Below are 12822 nucleotides of genomic sequence, written 5' to 3'. Positions count from 1 at the left end.
TATAATATTATTACTATTAAAAATATAAATATAACTTGGATGATAAAAAGATAAATAAATATAAAACATTTTGGGCAATATTTTTGTACATCATTTTTTTCAGAAGAGGGTTGCAATATGAGATGCGTTTTAGCTCCAAAGATGACTGATCTAATTTAGATGATCTAATATGAGCTAATCTAGCCCAATATTTTTGAATCATCACTAAAAATGTTGAAAGGAGCTCTATTTATTGTGTGATGTGTTTGATATGGCCACTAGAGGGCGCTTATGATTAATATTTTTTTACATTACGTGCATGGTGTGCGTTTATGTCTGCAGTTTATCAGATACATTTAACTTTCTATTGTTTTTGAAAATCAAAACGGTATTTTAAGGTATTTTAAAGTAAAGCAAGAGAATTATTAATGATTACATACTAAAATTGCATTTTATAAAATGTGTAGATTGCACTTAGAAAATACTATGAGCCCTGGCATCTCACTACCAAAATGGCCTTTTCCCATAATAGCATGAGTGAAGAATGTATTTTATGTATGCCATTTGTTATTGAGGTTATAGTATTGCTTGGGATGTGTTGAAATAACTTGTAAGGTTAAAAAGCTGACCTCTAACCTTTGTATTAACATGCTTTGTGCTCTGTTTTGTGTGTGTGTGTGTGTGTGTGTGTGTGTGTGTGCATCTGCATTGGCATGTTGTGGTGTGTTTTGGGGTTGCTGTAGGGGCCATTCCTGGTGCATGGAGAACAGAAGAGGGAAGGGCCTGAACGTGGCAGTCTCCAAGATTACCAGAGCGACCTGAGTGGCAAGCAGCCGCTGCGCTCTTCACGCAGCCAGTTGCAAACCGGCGGCCGAGGTCTGTCGCGGCAGGATACGTTCGATTCCGAGACGCAGGGCAGCCACGATTCTGCCTACACTGACGACATGGAGACCGACCCGTACGAGGAGCCGGACCCGTGTCGCTCGTACCGTCTGAACCCCGCCCACCACGCTCCTCGCCAGGCCTCCTGGGAGGACGAAGGGGCGGAGCCTGACCAGGAGAACCTCAACATGGTCCCACCACCAGTCAGTCAGCACCAGCGTGGACGAGGCAAGCTGAGGGAGCGCTACTCTCAAGACGCAGAAGGAGGCGGAGCGACGACGGGCCGCAACCATAACCAGGAGGAGTGGAGCAGAGATGTGTACATTCGCTAGAGCAGGTTTACTTGAGACGAGGGTGAAGAGTTGTTTAGAGTGACACTAAATAGAATCTCTATAGTTGGATCTGTTTACAACCCAGAGAAACACACAGTCATTGACTAACGCTGTACAGCTAACACTCACGACATTCGCATTACGCTAACAAAGCTCTCGGTCATTACATATTTGATGGTGACCACATGTCCTATTTTTCTCAGAAAGGCTTTCTTCTTGGCCAGGATTTCTTTTTTTTTAAGTTATATTTATGGGATTTTTATGCCTTTATTGTGAGAGGACAGTTGAGAGATGACAGGAAAGTATTGGGTGGAGAGAGGGGGGCAGGATCGGCAAAGGACCTCAAGGCGGGAATCGAACTCGGGTCGCCGTGAGAGCAGTTGCGCTTCTAACCACGAGGCTATCGGTTTGGCCAGGATTTCTAAAAACAGTAAATAAAGTAAATAAAAAAGAAATGACATTTATTTATTAAATAAAGGCTTGAATACACTACACAACTTTTAAAATCTGAACAGATTTTAAAACACTAAGCGTCATAGACTTGGCAACTTTGTAAATAGTTACAGAGGAAAAACCGGGCATCATATATTGGACAACTAAGGATCACACACTACCAGATTTTCAAGTCGTTCTGATCCCAACAAACTCAGAAACTCGCACATTGTTGCTAGCAGGCGCATAACAAATGAAAAGGTTTTTTTTTTTTTTTAATTGGCTCAAAATATCAAATGTGTTTGATATCCTCTGACTGGATGGAATGATAGAATGAAGCCAAAATATCGGAGTCTGACTTCAGAAATCCTTGCCAGGACAAGTCTGGGAAAATAAAGACATCTGGTCACCTTAATTTAGTTTAAATCTGTTTTTTGAGGAGAATAAGCAGGAGAACCTTTCTTCATGTCTATTTTACTTTTGTATAGTACTGCATGACTCCTAATCATTATAAGGTTAGTAACTGTTCTCGCTGAGCATTAAACACGATTCAGAATGTATAACCAAAATCTTGCAAGCGTATGTGTGCGTTCGTATGGTTCGGTGGTCGAGTGCGTATGTGTGCGCGCGTGTGCATCCTCTGTAGTCTTAAACAGGGTCTTTCTGATACACAGTAGTCTTGGGAGTGATCCACCGATTCGTTTTCCCAGACTACACTACTGCAGAGCGTGTTTTTGTTTCGTATTTGATTTTATTTATTTTATTTATTGAGTCTCGAAAGATCTATCCAGATTTTAGCCTGCTAAAACCTTTACCGAGCTCCACCGCTGCTGTGTATTCCTCCAGTCCACAAGGGGTGCTGTGGTGCTCACATGCTATAGTTTAATAGCATAACAGATGTTAATCCAGATCCGCTAGCAGTTCTAAAAGGCTAATATGCAAATATAAATAAGAAAATTAAGAGGGTCAAATTTTAGAACTAAAAGCCCAAAATGTTTGAGACCACCGCTAAAATGGCTTTGTGTTGATTGTAACCGGCTCTGTCCCGTCTTCTGTGCCTGCTCAAGGGCTTTTAGCATTTGTGCCGCTAGTGTACCACTGCCATTGGAAACATATTCTGCCTTATTTGCACGTCAGTCACACAGGCCAACCAATCACAAGTGCCGTAATCTCTCATCAGGCCACTCCCACCATAAACATGGTGGGTTGTCTTAACTCAGTGCAACACACATACAGGTACATCTCAAAAAATTAGAATATCATGAAAAAGGTCAGTATTTTTTATCACTCATTTCAGAAAGTGAAACCCATATATTATATAGATTCATTACACATAGAGTGAAATATTTCAATATTTTCAATATATATCCTTTATTTCTTGAAATTTTGATGATTATGGCTTACAGCCACTCCTTGTGAAGCTCCCCCAAATTCTTGAATGAATTTTGCCTGACAATCCTCTCAAGGCTGCGGTTATCCCTTTTGCTGGTGCACCTTTTTCTACCACACTTTTTCCTTCCACTCAACTTTCTATGAATATGCTTGGATACAGCACTCTGTGAACAACCAGCTTCTTTAGCAATGAACTTTTGTGGCTTACCCTCCTTGTGGAGGGTGTCAATGACTGTCTTCTGGACATCTGTCAAGTCAGCAGTCTTCCCCATGATTCTGTAGCCTACTGACCCAGACTGAGAGACCATTTAAAGGCTCAGGAAACCTTTGCAGGTGTTTTGAGGTAATTAGCTGATTAGGGTGTGACACCATGACTTTCCAATATTGAACTTTTTCACAATATTCTAATTTTCTGAGACACTGAATTTTGGGTTTTCATTATCTGTAAGCCATAATCATCAAAATTTCAAGAAATAAAGGCTTGAAATATTTCACTCTATATGTAATGAATCTATATAATATATGGGTTTCACTTTCTGAAATGAGTGACAAAAAATATTGACCTTTTTCATGATATTCAATTTTTTTTTAGATGTACCTGTAGTTGCTGTTGTTGTGTGATAGTAGTCTACACTGCCATTTTACCTTATCATAGCGACATGTTTGCACTGCTAGCCATTTGAAGATTAAACAAGCTGTTTATTGCATGACAGTTTAAGGATTCACTTCACAGGCTGAGAAGCTGACGTACATACACATATCCCACTGCCAAATTCATGCTAATGCTACTGCTTTTTGTGTTGTTGTCTCTGTGGCCAATTTCTAAGCCAGGACTGTATGTGTGTGTGTGTGTGTATGAAATGGGAGAAAATCTGGAGTCTTTACTATTTTATGTAACCTGAGCCTTGGAGCCTCTTTTTACCCTCACCTATGTTTGAAAAGATCATCATGATGAAATTCACTAAATATACAAGTAGATAGCTTACTAAATAATGTTATTGTTGCATTATTGCAATTGTTTCAAAATATAAGGAAAACAGACGTATTCTTTGGTGCCTGATTGTAGCTCCATTTTACTTTTTGTTTTAATCTGTGGATAAATTCATATTTTAATTAAAAATTTTAATCTGGATCAACTGTTTCCTGTGCCTTTGCTATTTTCATTTCATTTAGTCACCGATAAATATGGATGAAAAGTATCAGTAACTCTCAAACAGGGGGCCTCAGTGACCATCCAAGGATGACTTAAAATGAGTTAACGTTATAAATTAATATAATGAAATAATAAAACTCCAATCCAAATTAAAATGCTAAAAAAATCAAGATGTAAGCTGAAAACAAATTAATTTTTATTTTCCTTCAATAACTTTGTTTTATTGAAGAACATACAGTTCTTGAATACCGAATATAAATTTGGGAATTATAATGGTTCCGTAATATGGTATATGAAATTTTCGTTATAAATTAATATAATGAAATAATAAAACTCCAATCCAAATTAAAATGCTAAAAAAATCAAGATGTAAGCTGAAAACAAATTAATTTTTATTTTCCTTCAATAACTTTTTGTTTTATTGAAGAACATACAGTTCTTGAATACCGAATATAAATTTGGGAATTATAATGGTTCCGTAATTTGGTATATGAAATTTTAAATATACTCAAAATAAAATATTATGTATTTTTAATATGTTTACCTAATTAGCCACATTTATACATTTAATATATCAATAAAAAAGTATGAAAAAAGCAATTTTGTCTTAATTACAACAGAGATACCAGAAGTATGTTAGCGTATATGCAGGGGAGGCCTTAAAATATCGTTTTGGAGCCTCGTTGAGACAAAAAGGCTGAGAACCACTGGTATAGATCCAATAGGGACTTGTGAGAAACACGAGAAGAAGGGATGGCAAAGTGAAGTGATAAATAGAGGGGAATGAGGTAATGGTGTGAAGTGATGGGGGTGGACAGGGTGAGAAAGAGTATGTGGTGGTGGGGGGTCAGGAAGAACACAAAAAGGAAGGAGCGAGGAAACAATGCAGGATAGAGACAGCGGGGCACGAGGAAGAATTGAAAAGATGGCTATCAGCTCTCATTTATGGGGGCAATCCTGGTTTACAGTCGAACCCCTGAATTCAGAGGTAATGGTGTGAAGTGATGGGGGTGGACAGGGTGAGAAAGAGTATGTGGTGGTGGGGGGTCAGGAAGAACACAAAAAGGAAGGAGCGAGGAAACAATGCAGGATAGAGACAGCGGGGCACGAGGAAGAATTGAAAAGATGGCTATCAGCTCTCATTTATGGGTTAATCCTGGTTTACAGTCGAACCCCTGAATTCACACGAGTCAACTGTATATTACATGCTGATCATGCAAAGTTTCTGATCAAACCGTCTTAAAGGGATAGTTCACCCAAAAATGAAAATTATGTCATCATTTATTCACTCTCCACTTGTTGCAAATCTGTATGAGTTTCTTTCTTCTGTTGAACACAAAGGAAGATATTTTGAAGAATGTTGGTAGCCAAACAGTTGACAGTAGTCATTGACTTCCATGGTATTTATTTATTTATTTTTCAATTCTATGGAAGTCAGTGGCTGCTGTTTGGTTCATATAGGTTTGGAACAAATGATGACACAATTTTCATTATTATATTTCTTTCATAACATGCAAAATATGATTGCATTGTCTGGAATTTGTGATTATGCATAAGATATATTTTCTTCCTTCTTTTTGTCTGAACACAAACATCTTCACCTGAACCAACAACGGTTTCTGTTCACAGGTGGTACATGAAAAAACACCACACCACAACAAGACTTTACACAATTCTTGCCCAGACGTGCGGATGACACTTAACCACGCTCGTGCATTTGCACGCTGATCTGCATGCACTCTGTGCGTTGCATGCTTCTGTTCTTCCTGTAGCAGATGTTCTCACAATGTGTCACATTATTTCGCATACCATGGCATTTAAGTCGGCTATACCCAAAGTGTTCAAAACACAGACTCATTCTGTGTAAACACAAGGCCTCAGGTGTGGGTGTGCAAGAAGCCTGATTCAGCTCAACACTCTTAGAAGAACAGTGACAACAGGAAACTCATGCTCAGATCACATCAAGAGGAACAGAAAGAGCAGAACACATGACATTATGGAAACGATGTGGTTTCATTACTTGCTATATTCTGGTGATAATATGTGACCCTGGAGCACAAAACCAGTCATAAGTTTTAAAGGTGATTTTCTCAACATTTTTTTTTTTTTTTTCACCCTCAGATTCCAGATTTTCAAATGATTGTATCTCGGCCAAATATTGTCCTATCCTAACAGACCATACATCAATAGAAAAAAACTTATGTATTCATCTTTCAGACGAGGTATAAATCTCAATTAAAAAAAAAACTGACCTATATGACTGGTTTTGTGGTCCAGGGTCACATAGCCTATATTTGATTTTGTTTTTTGAAGTTCAACATTTCAAATCAATATACTACTGTCAATAATATTGTTTTGGTTGGTGTTTTGTTCTGTCTGTGATTGATTTCTGGTTGTATAAGGGTTGATAAAGAATCGCACAGGTCACTGAGGTCTGAAGAAAATATCGAGTAAGGTTATTGATTTGAGTCAGTTATATAAGACAATATCTGATTTTATATCAGAAAGAAGATCATGTGACAGAAACTAGTTTACAGAGAGTCCAGGGAATTCCTTGGGCTCTCTTTTACTTTCTGATTAAGAGTTCCATTAAACTTCCTCTCAAATTCCCCTGTAATGCGAAAATAAAACGCCGCGCTGTCGAAGAACACCCCGCCCCGTTCCAAATACGAATAAAAGGAACGGTACGGAAAACTGCGTCATCGCCATGGGCGTCCAACGAGGGTTTGTCGTTTAATCTACCGCTGAAACGCGTGACGCGGCCTCTGCGTCATCCCTCGTCGTTTAAATGCGCGGAGTGCAGACGCCCACGAAAAACACGACGAGACTCCGTACTCCGGCCCGGGTTACTGTATCGGAGCAGATTAGACAGACACCAGACGATTAAACCACAGACACTCAGGGAAAGAATCCCCTAACGTTTCGACCATAAATTCTGGCATCTGTTTGAGAATAAAGAGCAACAAGCAAAAGGGCAATACTATCGTTCGTTGGATCATTGTTTTAACGTAGTAAAGTATTTACAACCCAGATTTAAAGAATCAAAGGAACCAGAAGAACGACTTAACTCCAGCGCTCGGCGAATTCAGAAAACTCTGTGTGAGAGATTGACAAAACCGGCCTTTTAAACTCACTGCCTTCGGGGATGGGGCTTCTGTTCGCCAAACTGATGACTGTGTTCGGAGACAGAGGTAAGCCAGTTTAAAAAGGATGTGGTTTTATGTTTGTTATTATTATGATTTTGTATTTTAGCAACATTTAATATGATTTTAAAGTGGTCTCGTTATTATAATTGTAGTCAAGATGGTTTACTTGTTTTCAGTCACAAGAACATGAACCGGGTAACATTCTGTCCTGGCTTTTGAGAAACTTAACATGTTGTTCTCTTCGGGGCTTTTACTAATACTCTTGAGTTCTTAATGGTTAACGTGTTTTCAAACTCCGGATAAAGGCCATTGTGAACATTGTTCCACATTTGTCATTTTGTAAGACGGTCGACTCTTCTAACTCCGCATTACGATTTTGTTTAGTAACATACAACCAATCATAAACGTCCTCCGCTCGTATTCATTAAATATTCATTAGCTTGGTTTGTTTTCTAAAACTTGCACGCGTTGTTTAATCTGTCTAACGGCGACACTAATTACTCGAACTTGTTTTTACTGCGTGTTTCAGATTTAAAATGTCTAACACTCAAAACTTTCACATATGAATAATAAGTTCATATTTGTACTTTTAGTCCAGTCAATGCTACTGAACTAATAAATAGCCAAGTAAGAAGGTTAATCCAGAATGTTTATAAATGTACAGTGTAAATTTTTTCAACCTTAGAAAAGTACAGGATGAAATGTGAAACAAGATTACCCAGGGTTAATACTGACCCAGGTTTCGAGTGTTAAAAGCCCAGTTTAGTGGCCCTAATAACATGTCATTGACAAATACATATGTTTATGCAAGTCTGTGTTCTGTCTGTACACGATAAGATTGTACATGCCAGTGAGGTTCAAAGATCGTAGGCGTTTTGCTTACTTGTAGGTATTCTGGACCAATTTACCCAGCTTTTCTGAACTTTGTTAAACCCAAACAGATATAGATCACTGAACACTGTGTTCTTAGAAATGCATTGCGTGTATGTTAATCAGGTTGATGTTATCAGTTGACACTGTCATACAGAATAGATTAAACAAAGTCGGATTAGAACGTCTCTTTTTTTTCTCTCTCTCTCTTTTTAGAACACAAAGTAATTATTGTCGGTTTGGACAATGCCGGGAAGACCACCATCCTCTACCAGTTGTAAGTGTTTTTCTTTTTGAAAGCATAAACAGGAGAAGCACATGACTTTTGTCAGTCTGTTATTACATGTTACCTGTTTCCACTCAGCTTTTGAACCTTGTTCACTGTGTTCCTTCCAGTTTAACTAAAGAAGCGGTGCAGACTTCTCCCACAATTGGCAGCAACGTAGAGGAAATTGCTGTAAAGAAAACACGCTTCCTCGTCTGGGACATTGGTGGTCAGGAGAGTCTCAGAGCTAGCTGGAACTCGTACTACTGTAACACAGAGGTGTGTGTCATTAACCTGCGTGCCTTGCTAATGTGACCGGAAATATGTAAAACTCTCATGATTGTTCTTTCCCTACTGCTTAGAGGCAGATACAATATATTATTACCAACTTTATAGTCTTTATAAAATGTATAATCTGCCTCTCTAAACGTAACAGATTGTCATCCTGGTGGTTGACAGCACTGATCGAGAACGCCTGACTGTAACTAAAGAGGAGCTTCATCGCATGCTTGCACATGAGGTTAGTTTGCATTCAGCTGCTGCATGACTCAGTTGTTATGAATATTTCATGATGGGTATTTCATGCACTTTGAATGTGTAGTATCAGAGTCTGGGTTTAATAAAAATGTTTATTTATTTTACGTGATTTTATTTGTTTAGACTGAGTATGTTCAAAACAGTGTAACTATATATTTTTTTATCAATATTTTGAATTGTTTCTTATGTTTCTAAGTTCTAATTGTAGTTCCATTTTTTGTAATTTTGTTGTGCTTTTGTCATTTTATAAAATGTTTTCCTCTTTTTTTTATTATTACTATTTAGGGTTAATTTATCTTTATTTCAGTTTTATCTGTAGCTACTTTATTTACAGTTAGTAATTTTAGTGCGTCAACTTAAACTTGTTTCAGTTAGTTGCCAAAGCAACATTTATAATTTATTTCGTTTGTTTTCCATCAAATATTTGTTTTATTTTTATTTCAGCTTAATTTTTTTATATAATTTATTTAAAAAAAATGTTTTTAGTAGTTTTAGTTAACAATAATCTCCCTGATTCAAAATAATATCTCTACTTAAAAAGGCATTGTTTCCAATCAGAGAAACCATAATCCATATCAGGAGAAACCATAGCCTATTTGATAGTAAAATACTTTCAAATTGTGATAAAACCATGCAAATAACGCTTGTTTCCCATGATGTTGTTTTTTCACTAAATGGACATGAAAGAATGTTGTTTCATTTGTATTATTTTTTTTTTTTTCATTTATATTCACCAATATAACAAACATATTTTATTGACAACATTTTAACATGTGATTAAAATGTCATCTAGGGACTTTTTAAATATGCAAACAAATGATTGAATCAGGCTTTCAGGGTTGGGTTAGACCAGCCCAAGTGAAACTAGCCATAGTCTTAACTCTTTTAAAACATTCTTCTTTAATGTTGACAGTTTAATTCCATTGCTTCTCCTCCTTGTGTGTCCCCACAGGATCTGCAGAATGCATCCGTGCTGATTTTGGCGAATAAGCAGGACATGAAGAACAGCATGTCTGCTGCAGAGATCTCTCAGAGTCTGACTCTCAGCTCGCTCAACGCTCGCTCCTGGCACATCCAGGCCTGCTGCGCACTCACTGGAGAAGGGTATGTGTGTTTTCTAGGAGTGTGTATGTTTACCTGAGTGTTTGGCTTGTTTAAAATGTTTCCAAGTCCCTGATCTGAGTGAAAGCCTGTGTATTTAATGTGCACCCACCTCTTTCTCTTCCCTCTACAGCTTACCAGCCAGTCTAGATTGGATGCGCTCCCGTGTTGTGGCGAATTAGTCCAGCAACGGTGCTTCTTAAACCTCTGAAACTGCTGAAAGAGAGATCAGGCCTACTTAAGACTTTCATCCAGCTCTCAGTGCCTCTGTCTGAGTAATCTTCAAATACTGAATCCTGGAGGAACACGCTTCATCCACTTACTCTGGATACCAGAACGAGCCTGGAGACTCTGTGTGTGTGTGTGTGTGTGTGTGTGTGTGTGTGTGTGTGTGTGTGTGTGAGAGACTGTGTGTGTGTGTGAGAGAATGTGTGTGTGTGTGTGAGAGAATGTGTGTGTGTGTGTGTATAAACGTTTGTGTTTGTACATTGTGACTCCGTTCTAGAGGTCCACGTGTTTACATTACTGACTTTTGCAATGATCTGACCTGATCATGATGTGTTGTCGCCACTGTATTCACCTCCGGATGTGCTGATGGCTCCGCTTCTCACGTGGAGTTATTGTCTACAGGCATCCATCTCAAAGGGGTGGTGGGGGGTGATGGTTCACATGCCTGTACTGACTCATGATGAGCCACTAAGCTATTGAACAAGCATTACTTGAAGTATTTAAAGGGAATTGATTTGTGTATGTTCTAGAGATGTGAGCATGCAGAATGGAACAAGTGTTCACGTATTTTATTTTTGAAAGTATATTGGATATTCATAGTATGTTTCTTATATGATTTTGTACAAAAAAAGTTTTGTACAAATAAAAATCTACTAAAAACACGCCTTTGTCTCTGACAAATATACTTAGCATGGGTCCAAAATTTATATGACTGTTGAGTAGGGACGCAGACCAAGCGAGATAAAGACAATCTATGATTATCAGATCAAACAGAAGCTGACTACAGCTTAATTTGCATTGATCATTCATATGATAATCTGTCCTGTCCTTTTATAGATCCATATGCAAATGCATTAAAGCCAACAATTGACCTAGTTGCTATGTATGCTATGTGCATTTTGATTTGCTAATGCATTAAGGTATATATCATTGCCACTGGACAATCTGTCCCTAACTATCTAGGTTTCTGAATAGCTTGTTTTTTTACGCCTCACAAAGGTGAGATCTAATTTGCACTCCTTTATAGGTGATGTGCTAAACTTAGTAAATCTTTACAGGAGCACAAGAGATTTTCTCAGTTTTAGAATGGTGCAAAAGTCAAAATATATTTTCTTATGTATTAGTATGCATAAATATGAGAAAATAAGTATAATATATTCTCTTTAAATCAGAGCAATATTTTTATGCCTACCCTCACAAAATACAGATTCTAATATTATTGTATCTAAAAATGAAACCATTTGACATATAGAATATATACAAATAAAGCTGTAGTGTTTTCTTGAAAACTGCAGTAATAATTAGTGATTTTTTTTATGGAATAACATGCAGCACGATAAAGATGCCTCAATCAGGTTGAGTACAAATATTTTGATAGCATTGCTCAAGATATGCTTAACCAAATGACTGAGAGGCATGTATATGATTTTAAGCCTTTAAGCCTTACCTTTTAATATTTAACAAACAAATATTAAATGCTGTTACTAAACAGTGCTTCAGCCTACAGACCTGTGTTGATGTGCTGATGAAATATATGTAGGTGACCTATTGTAATAGTCAATAGATAACAATCATTGAAATGAGCATGTCTCATTATTTAAAATGTTGTGTGTATGGGATAAATGGGAGTTCCTGCTTCCATCGATGACAGTGTGGGCTTGCTGAGTGAGCAAAGATGATGACAGTCTATCCATGCTTTCTCCTTCCGCTGAGTCATTAAATGAGTGCAAAATAATGAAATGATTGCTTATGTAGTCAGTTAGGGTGTGTGTTTGGTAAGCAGGCCCTGTGTCTGTGTGTTACTGGTAGGTGAGATTTTAAGGTCTTGAAGATTCATCGAAGGCTTCAGGTTCTTTGCTTATATTATTGTTCAGATTTGTGATTAGTTATATGTGTATTCACATTGGTTTCTTGCATCTACCCATGTGGTCTGATTACTATAAAGGAGAACTCACATAGGGGGCACCCAAATTTGAACCATCCCCACAGTAACAGCTCACAGGTCAGTCACCTAACGGTTCATCTATAACAATGTATTTAAAGGTGTGTATAACAGTCTGAGTTTGTTTTATATATTTTCTTTCCATTCAAATAGATTAATATGGGTTTACAGGGATAAAACTCTTCTAGTTCAGTGCTGTGTCACTTCACTCTAGAAAGGTGGTGTTTCTTGCCTGCAATTATCTAATGAAGCACTGGGTCTTCATGGCCACCCCTGCTACAGAGTGGAAAGCAGTATTAAAATGGTGGAGTGAAAAATACAAAAAATATTCAACTGTGAATTCTTTTATCAAAGCAGCTGGAAGAAATTCCTTGGCTTGGGGTATTTGTGTTACAATCTACTGTTCTGCGTATCACACTTGCAGGCTCAGGATCATCTACTGATAGTTAAAAGATGTCATGCTTGCCTGTTTAAATTCACTTATTTATCGGGACGAGCTACTGTGAACATGACCACATGAGTAGCACATCTTGTAAAGGACCCCCCCCCCCCAAAAACAATCT

General features: G+C 37.7%; 2 protein-coding genes across 3 annotated transcripts in view; both read left to right on the top strand.

Annotated features, from left to right (window-relative positions):
- Nucleotides 1-1469, top strand: part of LOC107670911 (voltage-dependent L-type calcium channel subunit beta-1-like) — a 37256-nt gene extending 35787 nt beyond the window's left edge. For both annotated transcript variants that reach the window (XM_016463734.1, XM_016463732.1), the window contains one exon: nucleotides 723-1469. In XM_016463734.1, the coding sequence (XP_016319220.1) occupies nucleotides 723-1193 (471 nt within the window). In that variant the 3' untranslated portion in view covers nucleotides 1194-1469. The remainder of the gene's footprint in view (nucleotides 1-722) is intronic.
- A 5420-nt stretch (nucleotides 1470-6889) lies between these two features.
- On the top strand, nucleotides 6890-10490 carry LOC107670909 (ADP-ribosylation factor-like protein 5B). Its single transcript, XM_016463730.1, has 6 exons — nucleotides 6890-7361; nucleotides 8403-8463; nucleotides 8583-8730; nucleotides 8888-8971; nucleotides 9941-10092; nucleotides 10223-10490. Exons 1-6 carry the CDS (start codon nucleotides 7316-7318, stop codon nucleotides 10269-10271), a joined length of 540 nt encoding a protein of 179 aa, XP_016319216.1. The 5' UTR covers nucleotides 6890-7315; the 3' UTR covers nucleotides 10272-10490.
- Nucleotides 10491-12822: the final 2332 nt, after the last annotated feature.

This window comes from Sinocyclocheilus anshuiensis, unplaced genomic scaffold (genome assembly GCF_001515605.1).
Source record: "Sinocyclocheilus anshuiensis isolate Anshui unplaced genomic scaffold, SAMN03320099.WGS_v1.1 scaffold1560, whole genome shotgun sequence".
NCBI classification, from domain to species: Eukaryota; Metazoa; Chordata; class Actinopteri; order Cypriniformes; family Cyprinidae; genus Sinocyclocheilus; species Sinocyclocheilus anshuiensis.
The sequence above is the reverse complement of the archived record's forward strand: the minus strand, read 5'-3'. Positions and strand labels throughout refer to the sequence as shown.

Excerpts from the sequence above, each read along its gene's own strand:
- LOC107670909 (XM_016463730.1), top strand. The coding sequence starts at position 7,316 with ATGGGGCTTCTGTTCGCCAAACTGATGACTGTGTTCGGAGACAGAG. Across the intron at positions 8,972-9,940 it reads ATCGCATGCTTGCACATGAG|GATCTGCAGAATGCATCCGT; the intron begins GTTAGTTTGCAT and ends GTGTCCCCACAG. Across the intron at positions 10,093-10,222 it reads TGCGCACTCACTGGAGAAGG|CTTACCAGCCAGTCTAGATT; the intron begins GTATGTGTGTTT and ends TTCCCTCTACAG.